This window comes from Megalobrama amblycephala, linkage group LG17 (assembly GCF_018812025.1).
Source record: "Megalobrama amblycephala isolate DHTTF-2021 linkage group LG17, ASM1881202v1, whole genome shotgun sequence".
NCBI lineage: Eukaryota > Metazoa > Chordata > Actinopteri > Cypriniformes > Xenocyprididae > Megalobrama > Megalobrama amblycephala.
Genome location: NC_063060.1, coordinates 40,852,422 through 40,869,678, shown reverse-complemented (window position 1 = coordinate 40,869,678; position 17,257 = coordinate 40,852,422). Strand labels below are relative to the sequence as shown.

The following is a 17,257-nucleotide window of genomic DNA, read 5'->3' as shown; positions in this document are numbered from 1 at the left end:
TATATTATAAATTAATATAATTATAATAACATAATATACATTAATTTAACTTATATGTGATTATATACAGTACAGTCCAAAAGTTTGGAACCACTAAGATTTTTAATGTTTTTAAAAGAAGTTTTGTCTGCTCACCAAGGCTACTTTTATTTAATTAAAAATACAGTAAAAACAGTAATATTGTGAAATATTATTACAATTTAAAATAACTGTTTTCTATTTAAATATATTTCACAAAGTAATTTATTCCTGTGATGCAAAGCTGAATTTTCAGCATCATTACTCCAGTCTTCAGTGTCACATGATCCTTCAGAAATCATTCTAATATGCTGATCTGCTGCTCAAGAAACATTTAATGTGTACAATTGTACAAAATATTTGTGAACAATATTTTTTTTCAGGATTATTTGATGAATAGAAAGTTCTAAAGAACAGTGTTTATCTGAAATCTAATCTTTTGTAACATTATAAATGTCTTTACTGCCACTTTTGATTGATTTAATGCATCCTTGCTGAATAAAAGTATTCATTTCTTTCATTTCTTTTCAAAAAAATAAAAATAAAAATTCTTACTGACCCCAAACTTTTGAACGGTAGTGTATAATGCTACAGAAGCTTTGTATTTCAGATAAATGCTGTTCTTTTGAACTTTCTATTCATCAAGGAACCCTGAAAAAAAAAAAATACACAACTGTTTTCAACATTGAAAATAATCATAAATGTTTATTGAGCAGCAAATCAGCATATTAGAATGATTTCTGAAGGATCATGTGACACTGAAGACTGGAGTAACGATGCTGAAAATTCAGCTTTGCATCACAGGAATAAATTACTTTGTCAAATATATTTAAATAGTACACAGTTATTTTAAATTGTAATAATATTTCACAATATTGCTGTTTTTTACTGTATTTTTAATTAAATAAAAGTAGCCTTGGTGAGCAGACGAAACTTCTTTTAAAAACATTAAAAATCTTAGTGGTTCCAAACATTTGGACTGTATTGTATATTATATGCAACTTTTTGTTGTCCTGGACGCATCAGTATTTACACTATAAATGAAGTGTGGTCACTTTCGTGTCTGACTACCTCCATATGTAGTTTGGTGATTGGGACTAAACCTGTGTTTAGTGATGTCCGCTTGTGATCAAATCCCCTGAGACAGATGTTAATACCAGGAGTAAATCTCATTCTGTTCCTCTAACTGTCACCGTAGCAACAAGCTTCCCCCTTGCCTTTCTGCTGAAAAGCCTACCTCATTTGCACCAACGCTATATATTACAAATGAACCCACTTTTGGCAGATTGCATTAGAGTCTCAGAATTACCCTGGACTCCACTGGCAGGAATGAAATGGATGGATTTTACATGAGGAATAAAGTGAATCTGAATGCAGTGCACAGCAGGGAGCAGGTTTTATGCTGGAAAGATTGACTGGGTGCGATGATTAACTGCTGCATTAGTCATGCGAGATGGAAAATGGAGATGGAAGAACATTCATTTAAATACCAAAATCTTCACCATTCCATGCTGAGCTCAGAGTCACGCTGCTCATTAGCATAGCTGATCTGAGAGGGCCGTCATGGCGAAGAGTTAATCCCTTCTGTCTGCACAAGCTTTGGCACCGATGCCCGATGTCACTCGTTGCCTCTGCTGTGATGTCTGATTGAGGGCTGTGTGTCTACGCAAGCCGAGACAGTCGGTGCCACAGGCTGCTCTTTAGATGACAAACAGGATTGATGTCAACTTTGGACAATGCCACATGTTACTAGTTCATGGTGAAAAACCAATAGATTTTTGCTTTATGCTCTGCAAACATCATTATAATCATAGCATGTGAAGAAGGGACTCGTTTCTTGTCTCTTTCTCAGTCCTGTTTTATTTTTCACCCACTCTCTCTGTTTCTCTGTGCTGTCAGGTATGCTGATGTCTTTGGTAAAGAGTTTTCTAGTGAGTGTTCACCGTGTTTGTCATTGCAGGGGATCCGTGCACCGTTTCTTCTCAGCTGGAGCTGGAGGAGGCCTTACGTCTCTATGAACTCAACAAAGACTCAGAGCTCATTATTCACGGTATGCTGGGATTTGGCTTTTGATGTGGGTGGGCTGTAGTGCATATGCTTTTGTGCTTTGTGTAGTTGTCCAGATTCTTGAAAGAATTATGACAGATGAAGTCTTACACCATGTTTTAAAGGGTTAGTTCACCCAAAAATGAAAATTCTGTCATTAATTACTCACCTTCATGTCGCTCCAAACCCGTAAGACACAAATCAAGATATTTTTGATGAAATCTGAGAGATTTTTGTCCCTCCATAGACATCTATGCAACTGAAACTTTGACACTTCAAAAAATTCATAAAGAGATCGTAAAACTAATCCATATGAATTGAGTGGTTTAGTCCAAATTTTCTGAGATTCAATCAACGATAAACAGATCAAATTTAGGCTTTTATTCACATGTAAATATTCATCAACTCACACATCAGTTGCGGTAAACAGAAGCTCAAGCATGTTCGCTTGACGATTTATTTATTATGTGTTGTCCGTTTTAATTTTTCTGCATTTTTTGATTCATAATGGAGGTTTAGTGTTTAAATTAATCTTTCGAATTCACAATCACGTGTATCAATACGTGGGTATTGAAATCTCTTTTGAACGCTTGCTCACTTATCACTTTGTAATTCGCAATCATGCTCATCTGTGTATAGGGAGCAGCGGTACTTATCACACATTTTACAAGATAAGATATTTGTCAATGCAGTCATGATCTGTTGTGCATCACTGCCATCATCTTGTCAGTCATCTCTCCTTACTCTCGTCATGATAAGTGAAATATTGACTCCTGCTGCGCTGTGCTGCGACTGCAGCAGTGGCAGTGTTTCACAAAAACCTAGGGTATGACGTAACTCTATCTGGCCATACAACAACGACATTCCCAAGTAACCACATTGTATCTAAACAAAATGTGTTCAAAAAATCCACCATGCTAAAAGAATGCATGTAGTCCACGGACATGCACAGACTTACAGATAACAGCAATACAAATTCTGAAACAGCCTAAGCCTTTTCAAAGCTGCAATTTCTGCCAAAGTTGAACTGGTAAAAGTGGTACTAGCAGAGCTAGTAAAATTAATAGTTCATTAAGCTATCAACACACTTCACAAAATTATCTGCCATTCATACTGTGACAGGCAGTCCAAACCCACCACCCAGATGTTGTCATGACAACTGCCAACAAGCAGATTTTTAAAATGGTTTGATAACACATAGTTGACAGACTATGAATCTAAAATATGTAGACTAAAATATTCTTGACTGTAAATTTAGGTAGGGCAGATTCTGGGTCTTGGTGCTAGTCTATGATAAACATTTTGTAAGCTTTATAATCTCTGAACACACGCAGAAAACCTTTGGCAGAGGCGTTATTCAGCCTGAGGGTGGTGCTCTAATGTTGATTGACAGGTTTTAAGTACACATGACACACATAGAATCTTAGAATGTTGAATCATAGAATAGAATGTTGAGGAAGAAATTCCAGTGAGGAAAAGAATGTCTATTCTCAAACATAAAACAAACACAACAAATCTATTAAAAAGTCTATTCACATGAGAATGTTTAAACCAAAGGATTTATGCTTACCAACTAATTTAATATCGATTCAGTTTATATAGAGTTTTGGCAACAACAGTATTCTAGAACTGGAAGTAAAATTTAAACTTAAATTTTTCCACAGAGAATTATTAATAGTATTTTCTTTTTTCAATAATGTCCACATCTGGTTTTAGGATCGAGGGTGGGTGAGGTAGGGTCTTTTTTTTTTAATGATTTTATATGCTTGTGTAAAATTCAATTCAATTCACATTTATTTGTATAGCGCTTTTCACAATACATATCATTTCAAAGCAGCTTTACAGAGAATGCATGTCAACATTACAATTTAGAGAATGCAGTTAGCAAATAATTTTGGCAATTAATTTACAATCACTGTTAGCAGTTTAACTGAAGGTAGAAGCAATGAGCTCCTGGAAAAATGAATTTCATTAACAGTAATTAGGATATAGAAATTGGGCAATGTGCATGTTGATCCAGATGATTTCGTCTTCTGAAGTCCTCGCAGGAATTGGTGCCGTCTCTTCATAGGTGTTAGTCATCTGAGATCTTCTTAAGAGGAGAATCCAAAGAGGAGAACAGATCAGGAGATCCAAACTGAAGCTGATGTCCTAAAATCTGCCATTGTGGTTTCTACACTGTTAAAATAAAAAGTAATTTATATGCCTAAGCACCGGTGAAGAACTACCCACAATCCTGAATTGGGATCTGAACAGAAAAGTTGCTGTTAAGATCGTACAGCAGTGAGAAACCTCCCATACGCCTATGAATTGTCTCTAGGAACCTACCATTGTTCAGATCTGGGGTGTATTCCAGAAAGCAGGGTTAACTTACTGTCACATATACCCTGAACTCTCGGTTGATTAACCCAAACCTTGCTTACTCGAGGTATGCTGGTTCCAAAAATGCATCCGGGAATAAGTTCAGCCAACCCAGAGTATGTTCCCGGTTAACACACAAGACATTCTCAACAGAGCGACGAATTGATGATTCACCATGGAAACAGACGCTAAGAAAAAGCGCGCCATTCTACTTCATTCTTCTTCTTTTGTTTAATGGCGATTTACATAACCTACTTGGTGCACATCACCACCTATTGGGTGGTTGTGCAATAATTTTTAATCTTAATATTGTTTGTTTGATGCTAATTATTTAATAAAATATCACATATATGATATGTATTTTATTATAGAAATTATAGCATAGAAAATGTCCTGTTATAAAGATTAAGAAGTAGATCCATGTGTGCTATGACAATAAAATTCATATATTAGAATTGAATAAACATTTATATATTGTATAATATAACATTGTGTATATAACTGTAACTATATAACAAATTTAGATACATTAATATAACCATATTGATAATATAACACACATCTAAATTCCTCTTAAGCTAACTAACCCTTGAACATAACCTGCTCCGGAGCAGGTTATGTTCAGAGAGCAAGTTGCTATGGCTACTTACATACCCTAAAAGTTACCTCCGTTTTTGGAACCGAAAGTTGAGGTTATCCGCTTACTTACTCTTAAACATACCCAGGTATGTCACATAACCTGCTTTCTGGAATACCCCCCCTGTTCAAATAAAAATATTTGGATCATCTTTAATGAGGTGTAATCCGTGACTACTGTTAAAATTACATTTTGTCAGCCGTGTGGTTTCTGTTTCTGCAGTGTTGTGCTGGGAAGCCCCGGCTGCTGTGAAATCTTGTACATTAATTAAAAATTGTGTACATTTAAAGGATTAGTTCACTTTCAAATGAAAATTAGCCCAAGCTTTACTCACCCTCAAGCCATCCTAGGTGTATATGACTTTCTGATGAACACAATCGGAGAAATATTAATAAATATCCTGACGCATCCGAGCTTTATAATGGCAGTGAGCAGGATCAACGTCCAATATCCATATTTAACAAGATATGAAGTAAAATATCTATCTTCCACCAGACCGCAGTATTCTACATACAAAGAAAGTGTAAAAACACTTTCGCTATGTCCTTCGCCTTCCCTATTCCCTAACTTACAGAAAAAGCTTAACTGATGCAACGCCAGTTCAATGAATACAGAATGCGGTCTGGTGGAAGCTAGATTTTTTACTTCATGACTTGTCAAATATGGATATTTTTTTTTACAAAAACGCTTCGCATCAGAAGGCATTTATTAACCCCCGGAGCCGTGTAGAGTACGTTTATGATGGATGGAAGCACTTTCCTCAGCTCATACTTTTTGATCCTCGTTCACTGCCGTTATAAAGCTCAGATGTGTCAGGATTTTATTAATATATCTCAGATTGTGTTCATCAGAAAGAAGAAAGTCATATACACCTAGGATGGCTTGAGGGTGAGTAAAGCTTGGGGTAATTTTAATTTGAAAGTGAACTAATCCTTTAAACATGAAGTATCTTCTAATTGTCTGCGTCTGTCACATTGCACAGCGGTTTTTGTGTTCAGCTTGTCACTGGAAACTTGTCTTATCAGACACAGTCAGTCATAACACCATACCACCCATATCCTTTTAAGCCCATGAGCTAATGAGCTCAGACGAAGCTCCACATTTTGATGTTCTGACTCGGGTACATACATTTATTTATTTATAACACACCCTGCGGCATCATACAGGTCACTAGATCATTAGTGGACAGGAAAGAAAGGATTCAGGGAGTGATTGACAGAGATACATTGTACTGCCTGCTGGGTGAGTGAATTAGTCATGCTGAGGAGGAGACGTCTGGCCACAAGGGCTTTCAGAAAAAGACCCCAACCAACTGTCCGTCAATACTCACTCTTCACACAGGCCTGGACAGACTCTGTTTTTTGACCCCAAAGTCCTTATCCGCTGTCAGATGAGAAGAGGTCACAGAGAGGTCACTGGAGCTGTTTGTCAGAGCTTTTTTCACAGTCTCTCTGTCCATCTCTCCACAGTGTTTCCGTGCGTCCCTGAGAAGCCTGGCATGCCCTGTCCTGGAGAAGACAGTATGTGCATCTTTCTTGTGATTTATTTATTATGGTCATTTAGGTCATAATGTTTGGGATTTTTGCACTTTATAGTGCATTTTGAGTTATAACGATTGAGTATTAACTGATGAATAGTAGATTTAATTATTGACTCTTAATTGCACTCAGAGTCCATTTACCGTCGTGGAGCTCGACGCTGGAGGAAACTTTACTATGCCAACGGACATGCGTTTCAGGCTAAGCGCTTTAATAGGGTACAAAACTGCTCTTTTTGTTGTTTCTGGCACCTGTTGCGTTACACAATTTGTCTCAATTATACTGTATGCATGTGACTTTTTGTGTTCAGTATGGTTTATTGTACCTGTTCCTTCTGTTCTTTACAGCGTGCTCATTGTGCCATCTGCACAGATCGTATCTGGGGCCTAGGCAGGCAGGGATACAAGTGCATAAACTGTAAACTGCTGGTTCACAAGAAATGCCATAAATTGGTCACAGTGGAGTGTGGTAGACAGGTAATACAGGTGAGTAATCTGCATCTTTCTTTCATATTTTCTGTGGAATAAATTTAATATAAAATGGATCTGAGAGTACTACATTCTTATTGGTAGCTAAAATAAGGTAGTTCAAATTTCAGATTCTGTGTAGATCTATATATTAGACATGCTATTACTAGGGCTGTCACGATTATGAAATTTGTCTAATGATTAACTGACTGAAAAATAATTGCGATTATGCTGATTAATTGTCTGTTTAGGGCTTTGTCATGCATTTTTTCATACATATCATTCATATATGTGCACTACTGTGCAAAAGTCTTAGGCACGTCAGTAAACCCCAAAACGGGTTTTAAGCCAGTTATTTATATCTTTTTCTGTAGTGTGTCAGTAGGAAATATCAGTTTAGATTTCCAAACATTCATTTTGCCATTAATTGTAATAATCCAGTGAGATTTTTGAATGCACAAGGAGTCTGACAACAGCTTGTATGCTCCATATTGAAATCTGATCAAAATCTGATTACATGAAGAAACAGATGAAACTGAGACAAACTAAATCCAGAAGAACTGTGGCCTTGTCTCTAAGATGCTTGAAGAAACCTTCCTGCAAAGATAAAGTACTGTGAAGAGTTTTAGGCACTTGTGTAAAAATGCTGTAAAGTGAGGATGTTTTTAAAAAATACTGTTATAAATAGATTTTATTTATCAATTAACTTATATTAACTAAATGAAATCAAAATTTGGTGTGACCACTCTTTGCATTTAAAACAGCTTTTGTCCAGGTACACTTGGGCATTGTTTTTCAGGTATCTTTGCAGGTTGGTTTCTTCAAGCGTCTTGGAGACGCGGCCACAGTTCATCTGGATTTAGTTTGTCTCAGTTTCATCTGTTTCTTCTTGTAATCACAGACGGATTTGATGATGGTGAGATCAGATCTCCGTGTGGAGCACCAGCTGTTATCAGTCTTATTGTGCATTTAAAAATCTCACTGGATTATTACAATTAATGGCAACATGAATGTTTAGAAATGTAAACTGATATTTCCTACTGACACACTACAGCATAAGATGTAAATAACTGGCTTAAACCCTTTTTTGGGGGGTGAAAATACTGACGTGCCTAAGACTTTTGCACAGTACACGCACACAAATAATATAAAATTAAAAAGTTTATTTTAAATGTATTGTGCAGCTTTTTACAACAACAACAACAACAACAAAAAACTCCCTAAGACTTCCTAGCTCATCCATCCAGATAGCAAAATTCTCTGTTTTTACTGTTATTTCTATTCCTTATGTTCTATTTTTATTATTCCTCTTTATGTAAAGCACTTTGAATTACCATTGTGTATGAAATGTGCTATACAAATAAAATTGCCTTGCCTTGCCTTTTAATGGGGCAATAAGATATGATATATGACAGAACAAGCATGATAATATGAAAGGCTTTAACAGAGAGGCAGAAATCGCTTATGCGCATCCTGGGTGCAAAATGATGTGCTTAAAGCAACACGGCACAAAGAGATGTGTTGAGTGCCCAAATCCTTTCTATCCAACAGTATATTGATCATTTGTTTCTTTGTAGCTTTTAAATTCCAGTTATTGTGCGTTTGATCCAGCAAGATAGTCATTTTATTCAAATCCACAGCCCTTTATCTACAGATCAAGCATTATAATGGGAATATATCATATATATATATCATATATATATCATATTGGACATAGTTTTACCATGCTAACTGTCTTAACCGAACATGACATGTTGTTTGAATGCTGAACTAAGAATATTTGACAGCCACAGAGGAGGACTTTCATGAACTTTAACAATGTAAATATTATTTTGTCGTTCACATTAGATCAAATAACCGCGATTAGACAGTTATTTAATTATCGCGACAGGCCTAGCTATTACTGCTAATAACACTATGAATCTCAATCTATCTTTAGCTTTAATCTTCTTATTATTCTTCTAGGACCCAATGCTTGGAAGAATCGATTCTGGGTCCACTCCATCAGAACACGCTGATCAAGGTACAATAGACTCTCGTCTGTATTTGTCATATACTACACATGCATCATTTCTGTTTACTACATTTTTCTTACCCCTTTGTACTTGAAGAGCAGAGTATAAAATCAATTTTCAGAAAAAAGGAGATTTCGATGAAACTCAACTCACAGTGCCTCTGGTCACAGAATAATCAACCTCTTGTGCCTTGCCCAGACTTTTCAAATATTTTTTTTTTTTTTTTTTTTTTTTCTTGTCAGAACATAAATATTCAATGTATACTTTACTTTTCTGAAACTGAACATACAATTTCCCTGATTTTTTACCTGGAACAAGGTCATAAATAACCGTATAAAAAACATTCTGCCCACAGATCCATTTACACAAATCAAAAGTCAAGTAGATAACCTTGTGTTTTGTTCAAGCCCTGTGTTTTGTTGTTAGCAGCATCACTAACTAAAAACTAACTTGTAATTCAGAGGTGTTAAACAATGTTTATCTGAGTTACTGCATTCATTAAGTCACTAAATTGATTCACTAAGATCTATAGCGGCTCATTGATGCCACTGATTTTCATCTTGAGGGGTTTTAAATGACTGGATGGGCTAAGCTGATGTTTTCCCTTTAGTAATTAGGCATGTGCTTGCACTGAAACAGATTGATGCATTGAGCAGCCTACAGGCGTGAGTCTTCTCACAAGATTAAGCTTGTTTGTTGGAATTAATGACGTGAATAGGCTCATGGCTTTAGTTACAGTGCTGGTCAGATAAATTTCAATCCCTCTGTTTTTTTTCAAGAGCTTTATTTATCAAAGTGCCTGATTTGGTTTAGAGGCTTGTGAATCAGATTTGTATTAAGTATATTAATATAAATGAGTGATGACTTTCCCTGTTTCTCTTTGTTGTTTCCCAGTTCTAGACAAAAAGAACTCAACAGAAAGTATCAATCACGAGGGAGAGGAGCATGAGGTAAGACAGTTTGGCCTTGTTTACTCCTAGTATTAATTAATCAGTTCTGCTTCCCACAAACTCCATCTCTGCAAACACTGTGAGTTTGGATTATAACGTGCATTTGAAAACGCAACACGTGCCAACCATCTTCCAAAATTTGTAATGATTGTTATTATTGTATACTCGTATTGAATGGGGCGACGGTTCTTTTTTTGTCTTTAGCCAGTCACTTACATGTTTGACGTTCTCGCTGACGCTTCCATTGTGGAAAAGCATTTAATCCACAAACGCGGTGTAGACAAATGTGTTATTACATGTGATTTGAGCAATCAGATCACACTTTCCACTTGTTGATTGAACTGGTCAAAATCAATGTAAGTACCAGGTGTAAATTGGACCATTACAAACTGTGTGTGTGTGTGTGTGTGTATGTCTGATTAGAGGAGCTTTCAGTACACTCTCAGACCAATGATCAGGCTGGAGTTGTCATTCAGAGAAGAAAATGGGGGGTGTGCACAAGGTCCATTCGTATTGATTTCCTTTAGAGAAGCTAATAAAGTAACCTTCTATCAGGGTCATTAGCATCTGATTATGGGCTCGTGTTTCTGTAGCTCTGTCGCAGTCATGGGAAATCATACGGCACGAGGGACAAACGAAAGGGAAAGGACAGAGAAGAGCATTAATAGATGTAAACCAGAAAGAAAAGGGTGTGATAATTGTGGCCAATGCGTTTTGGAGAAAAACATTTATTTCACGATGTGAATTCAATGAAAGATTAGATTTTTGCTAATTTTATCAATTAAAGATCAAAAGGCTAAACAATGCAGATTTATTTTTACAGTCATCTTTGATTATATTTACCAAGGGTGCCAATCATTCTGATCACATACAGTACAGTCCAAAAGTTTGGAACCACTAAGATTTTTAATGTTTTTAAAAGAAGTTTCGTCTGCTCACCAAGGCTACATTTATTTAATTAAAAATACAGTAAAAAACAGTAATATTGTGAAATATTATTACAATTTAAAATAACTGTGTACTATTTGAATATATTTCACAAAGTAATTTATTCCTGTGATGCAAAGCTGAATTTTCAGCATCATTACTCCAGTCTTCAGTGTCACATGATCCTTCAGAAATCATTCTAATATGCTGATCTGCTGCTCAAGAAACATTTAATGTGTACAATTGTACAAAATATTTGTGTACAATATTTTTTTTCAGGATTATTTGATGAATAGAAAGTTCAAAAGAACAGTGTTTATCTGAAATCTAATCTTTTGTAACATTATGAATGTCTTTACTGCCACTTTTGATTGATTTAATGCATCCTTGCTGAATAAAAGTATTCATTTCTTTAATTTCTTTTCAAAAAAATAAAAATAAAAATTCTTACTGACCCCAAACTTTTGAACGGTAGTGTATAATGCTACAGAAGCTTTGTATTTCAGATAAATGCTGTTCTTTTGAACTTTCTATTCATCAAGGAATCCTGAAAAAAAAAGTACACTACTGTTTTCAACATTGAAAATAATCATAAATGTTTCTTGAGCAGCAAATCAGCATATTAGAATGATTTCTGAAGGATCATGTGACACTGAAGACTGGAGTAACGATGCTGAAAATTCAGCTTTGCATCACAGGAATAAATTACTTTGTCAAATATATTTAAATAATACACAGTTATTTTAAATTGTAATAATATTTCACAATATTACTGTTTTTTACTGTATTTTTAATTAAATAAAAGTAGCCTTGGTGAGCAGACGAAACTTCTTTTAAAAACATTAAAAATCTTAGTGGTTCCAAACTTTTGGACTGTACTGTATATGTATATTAAATGAGCATTTTTTTTACCAGGCTCACATGTTTAGCTTCATTCATTTCACTTTAATGGCAATGTAAATGTCATTAGTCAGTTATTGAAATGCCTTATTTTCAAAAATGTCGCTTTAGTCAATTCAATGGTATTTAACAAATTTGACTGTCTATTGCTGTAAAACCAGCTATGTCCATGTGCGCTTTTTTTTGCAAAAACCTCTTGAGTCCAACTCTGGACAACAAGACATAGTAAAATCAGTCAGTTTTACAGCAGCAAAAGGAACACTGTTGTGTTTACTTGCTACTCGCGAAATCCTGTCATTGCCACTGTAACAATGGACAAAACATGATGATAACTTGCAGCTCGGCAATTGAAAGCCGGCTCATACGCATGTCGTCATTCATCTTGAAATCGTATGATTTGATTTGCGTCTTTCAATTGGTTCTTCTGTGGACTTAGAGGCATTTGCTGACAAAGGGAAGTGGCGTTTTGTGGTTTCTGCCAATGAACTGGTATTTCTGAATGAGCTGACGCTGGGATTTAGTGGATTTGAAGCGAAAGTATTTGATGAACGTATACTATGTGCGGAGAGAGTTCGCTCAATATCATTTTCATTTTTGACAGAGGTGATTTTTAGTGGCTTTTGCATCTGAACTCTTCATATATATGTGCTTTTATAAGTACTAATAAACAGCCAATATCCTAGTAATATGCATGCTAATAAACAACTGCTTAATGGTAAGAATTGGACCCTAAAGTGTTACCATTAATATATATATATATATATTAATGGTATCTCATCCATCCCTCAGGCTGTGGGCAGTCGGGAATCAGGGAAGGCTGTGTCCAGTTTGGGGCTTACAGACTTTGACCTGCTCCGAGTGATCGGCAGGGGCAGCTACGCCAAGGTGCTGCTGGTGCGTCTCAAAAAGACAGAACGCATCTACGCCATGAAGGTGGTGAAGAAGGAGCTGGTGAACGATGATGAGGTGACATTTCACATTTCATACAAAGATGCCACTGATATGTCATTATATAAATTGTCAGATTGCATTCATAACCCTTGTGAACCATACCGAGTTCAAATAAACCACATCCCAGACTGGCTCTAATCTTTCCAGGATGTGTTGATGTACATGCATACAGATGATTAGATGTTGATGAAGTGGGCATTTAACGTTGATTAGATGCACTTTAGCCTTGTGTGATGAATTGACAGCAGCAGCTAATGGTCAATAATGGCAGCTGTGCTCTACTGGCCCCGCGGTGCTTCTTTAAGCGTGTCTCACGGTCAGAGGTATTTTTACCAGGCTGTCAATGAAAGGTCCTAGCTTTTCACTCTGTATGTGTCCATTGTGAGTCTCCTCACATCCAGGAGCAGCTCCTTGGGAAGACCTGGTGCCCCCGTCTTTTAAATCTTCATCTGTTTTCAGCCTTGTGAGGAGCTTTTACTCAATACAGTCCTGAATGTCCTTCCAAATGTTTCCCGTACTGACAGAAAGAATGCTCTGCTTTTCAATGGGAGATTGATTTTTGTGTGTGTTTTGTTTGTTCTTCTCTTTCTTGTTTTTCAGGATATTGACTGGGTTCAGACAGAAAAGCATGTGTTTGAGCAGGCTTCCAACCATCCCTTCTTGGTGGGACTTCACTCCTGCTTCCAGACGGAGAGCAGGTCTGTCTGTACTCGCACTTTTAGATCATCAGGACTCCAAGAATAAATTATTATATTGTATTATGAATTTTAAGCAGCAATTTGTTTTCCCAGTCAATAGATGGATTCATAACAGTTTAGAGCTCAACAGTAAGGGATTTTCCCCCCACTTCCCCAACGATTTTTCATTGGCACCACCATTTTTGTCTTTAAAAGGGATTTTTTTATTTCTTTGATTTTCTAGGTTTTCTTTTCTAGATTGCTTTTCTCATTTATTTGATATAACTAATTACTAATAAACAGTTAAAGGTGCAATATGTAAGATTTTTGGATTAAAATATAATGTATATTATATATTTTGTATACTTACATTATCCCAAATATTTCCAAGAACGTTTAAATCCAGAGAAATAAGCAATTTTAACCAGTACCATCTTACTGCAGTGTCCAACAATAGTCTCATAGTAGCCACCAAGCGAATGCGCAGTAGCATTATAACAACTTTCAATACACAAATGTATCTAATATGATAAACAGCTCTGCGTTACCTCACATACTCATGACCGGAAGAAGCGGAAACACTCATGTGGTATAATAAAAGCTCCACTGATCTCCAGGTGTGTCACGCTCATCTCATTCTCTCATTAGCAATCGCTCCAGCGGCCTCATTCCGCTCAAACGGCTTTCATCCACACCCTGCTTCATATTACAGTAATGTTAATACAGCTTTAATACATCAGCTCATCCATGAATATGATTTATGCCCGAGTCTCGTCGGATTCTTTTCCACCAGCTGTAGACGTGAACTCCCATGATTCCGCTCAATCTCTGCGTCATCAAGCTACGCCTTTGTTTTGAATAAGCGACCTCTAGTGGCGAAAATTACATATTGTGCCTTTAATAGATTGATAAACCCATTTTATGGAAAACAAGACATCATATACAGTACAGTACAGTCCAAAAGTTTGGAACCACTAAGATTTTTAATGTTTTTAAAAGAAGTTTCGTCTGCTCACCAAGGCTACATTTATTTAATTAAAAATACAGTAAAAACAGTAATATTGTGAAATATTATTACAATTTAAAATAACTGTTTTCTATTTGAATATATTTCACAAAGTAATTTATTCCTGTGATGCAAAGCTGAATTTTCAGCATCGTTACTCCAGTCTTCAGTGTCACATGATCCTTCAGAAATCATTCTAATATGCTGATCTGCTGCTCAAGAAACATTTAATGTGTACAATTGTACAAAATATTTGTGTACAATATTTTTTTCAGGATTATTTGATGAATAGAAAGTTCAAAAGAACAGTGTTTATCTGAAATCTAATCTTTTGTAACATTATAAATGTCTTTACTGCCACTTTTGATTGATTTAATGCATCCTTGCTGAATAAAAGTATTAATTTCTTTAATTTCTTTTCAAAAAAATAAAAATAAAAATTCTTACTGACCCCAAACTTTTGAACGGTAGTGTATAATGCTACAGAAGCTTTGTATTTCAGATAAATGCTGTTCTTTTGAACTTTCTATTCATCAAGGAATCCTGAAAAAAAAAGTACACAACTGTTTTCAACATTGAAAATAATCATAAATGTTTCTTGAGCAGCAGATCAGTTATTTTAAATTGTAATAATATTTCACAATATTACTGTTTTTTACTGTATTTTTAATTAAATAAATGTAGCCTTGGTGAGCAGACGAAACTTCTTTTAAAAACATTAAAAATCTTAGTGGTTCCAAACTTTTGGACTGTACTATATATTGCCTTTTAAATGGTTTGGGGTCAGTAAGATACATTTTTGAAAGTGTAATTTTAATTTATAATAATATTTCATAATATTAGTTTATACTGTATTTTTGATCAAATAAATGCTGCCTTGGTGAGCATAAGAGACTTTTTTTTTTTTTTTTTTTACTTGCTGACCCATTTGGCAGTAGCTTTTATCCAAAGTGACTTATTTTGAATCACGAAAAATGAAAAAAACTTTCCTGAAACAAATAAAAGTGAAAGTTCCATCAACTTCCGCCCCAAACCGCTCTTATATTGGTCCTCTGGCCATTCTTATTGTTTAGCCCTTCAGTTTAGTATGAACTGTTTTGTATGTCTGCTGAAGGCTGATGATTATTTAATGCTTTTCTTTCACAGGCTATTCTTTGTAATTGAGTATGTGAATGGAGGGGATCTCATGTTCCACATGCAGCGACAGAGAAAACTTCCGGAAGAGCATGCCAGGTATGAGGATGTAGTGTGTAATACAGTTCAGCGTTAATGAACGGCCTGTCTTGGTTGGAACTGACGTTAGTCTGAATGACACACCACAGGAACAGAAACACAAATGAGATCACTAACTTTTTCTTTTGTTTTTTCCACTGGCAGGTTTTACTCGGCAGAGATCAGTCTTGCCCTGAACTACCTCCATGAGCGTGGCATCATTTACAGGGACCTGAAACTGGACAATGTTCTGCTGGAGTCAGAGGGACACATCAAACTCACTGATTACGGCATGTGTAAGGTAAGTCTGAATATGTTCTTTGAGAATATCATAGAGAGTTGAGGGTGTTTAAAAAAACTTGAACCAGTAAATAGCCATCTATTGAACAACCTAGAAACCTCATGGCTATTGCCATGGCAACCAGCCACAACACACTAGCACTCTTTGAACAAATATCATGTGGCTCTCCAGGTCTCTCACCCTTTACCAACAAATGGTCAATAAAAAATCAGACGCATCAATAGAGTTCAGCTTTCTGCAGAAAAAGCAGCCAATAAGAATTCCTTTGTTGTACAGCCTATCGCTGTTAATGAAAAGTTTAGAATAATAATATATTATTATTATTATTATTATTAATATAAGTTGTACCGGCCAAAGTGTGTATTCAGGGCTGTTCGCGAATGTCAGAACAGCGGTTAAAGGGGTCATGAACTGCATTTAAAAAAAAAATAATGTTCTCTGATGTCCACTTATAATGTTAATGTTACAAACATCCTAATTTAGAAGTAATAAGCTATTTTCTATCCTGTTTTTGACCCTTTTGATGGGCGTGTCTCACTCAAGACTGGGAAGTAAACGCCTACTGCTATGATTGGGCAGCAGTTTTGTATGTTAAAATCATTTTCAGCGTCCGCACCATTACACGTTTTGAAAACTTCCAATTTTGAAAAATATCTTGTTACATATTTGAAACATTTGCCAACAATGTAAAACATTTATGCGTATTACATATGCTTTATACGTCTTGGTTGTGGCTAATAAAGTTTAAGTACTTGGAGTTATCACAGTTATAAGTGACAATTAACTTACAGTGTTTTGTGTAAACAGAGTTATGAATAAATATGCACTATCGTTTATCACTCTTATAGGCTATTCATCGCTCATTCTTTTTGATAAAGTAAAAAAAAACATATGTCATTTGGAGTGTTTTAAATAAAATGAAACGTGTTGTAATGTCTTACTGATGAGAAAACAAGATTCGCTCACTGAAGCTTTTATTCAGGATTACAGCTTTATCAAAACAACAAAAGAAGCGTTCTCTACGTGCTTTCTTCTGTATCCGATAATCCAACGCATTAACCCCATAAATGCTGAAGTAAAGGAGAGAACAGCAAATCACAACTATCAGCCAATCAGTTTGACTGCAGTATAAATACTCAGTCAAACAGACATGGTAAAAACATTGTTACTCACACTAGTGTGTTGTGACATTGCTGTCGGATCTAATATAGTCGGCACTGCATCATCTTTTATTTTAGGCGTCTTGTTTAA

General features: G+C 35.7%; 1 protein-coding gene across 2 annotated transcripts in view; it reads left to right on the top strand.

Annotated features, from left to right (window-relative positions):
* Positions 1-17,257, top strand: part of prkci (protein kinase C, iota) — a 37,437-nt gene that overhangs the window by 10,143 nt on the left and 10,037 nt on the right. For both annotated transcript variants that reach the window (XM_048162649.1, XM_048162648.1), the window contains 10 exons: positions 1,979-2,068; positions 6,532-6,582; positions 6,733-6,818; positions 6,948-7,085; positions 9,033-9,090; positions 9,977-10,032; positions 12,649-12,825; positions 13,411-13,508; positions 15,640-15,726; positions 15,871-16,006. In XM_048162649.1, the coding sequence (XP_048018606.1) occupies positions 1,979-2,068; positions 6,532-6,582; positions 6,733-6,818; positions 6,948-7,085; positions 9,033-9,090; positions 9,977-10,032; positions 12,649-12,825; positions 13,411-13,508; positions 15,640-15,726; positions 15,871-16,006 (977 nt within the window). The remainder of the gene's footprint in view (positions 1-1,978; positions 2,069-6,531; positions 6,583-6,732; positions 6,819-6,947; positions 7,086-9,032; positions 9,091-9,976; positions 10,033-12,648; positions 12,826-13,410; positions 13,509-15,639; positions 15,727-15,870; positions 16,007-17,257) is intronic.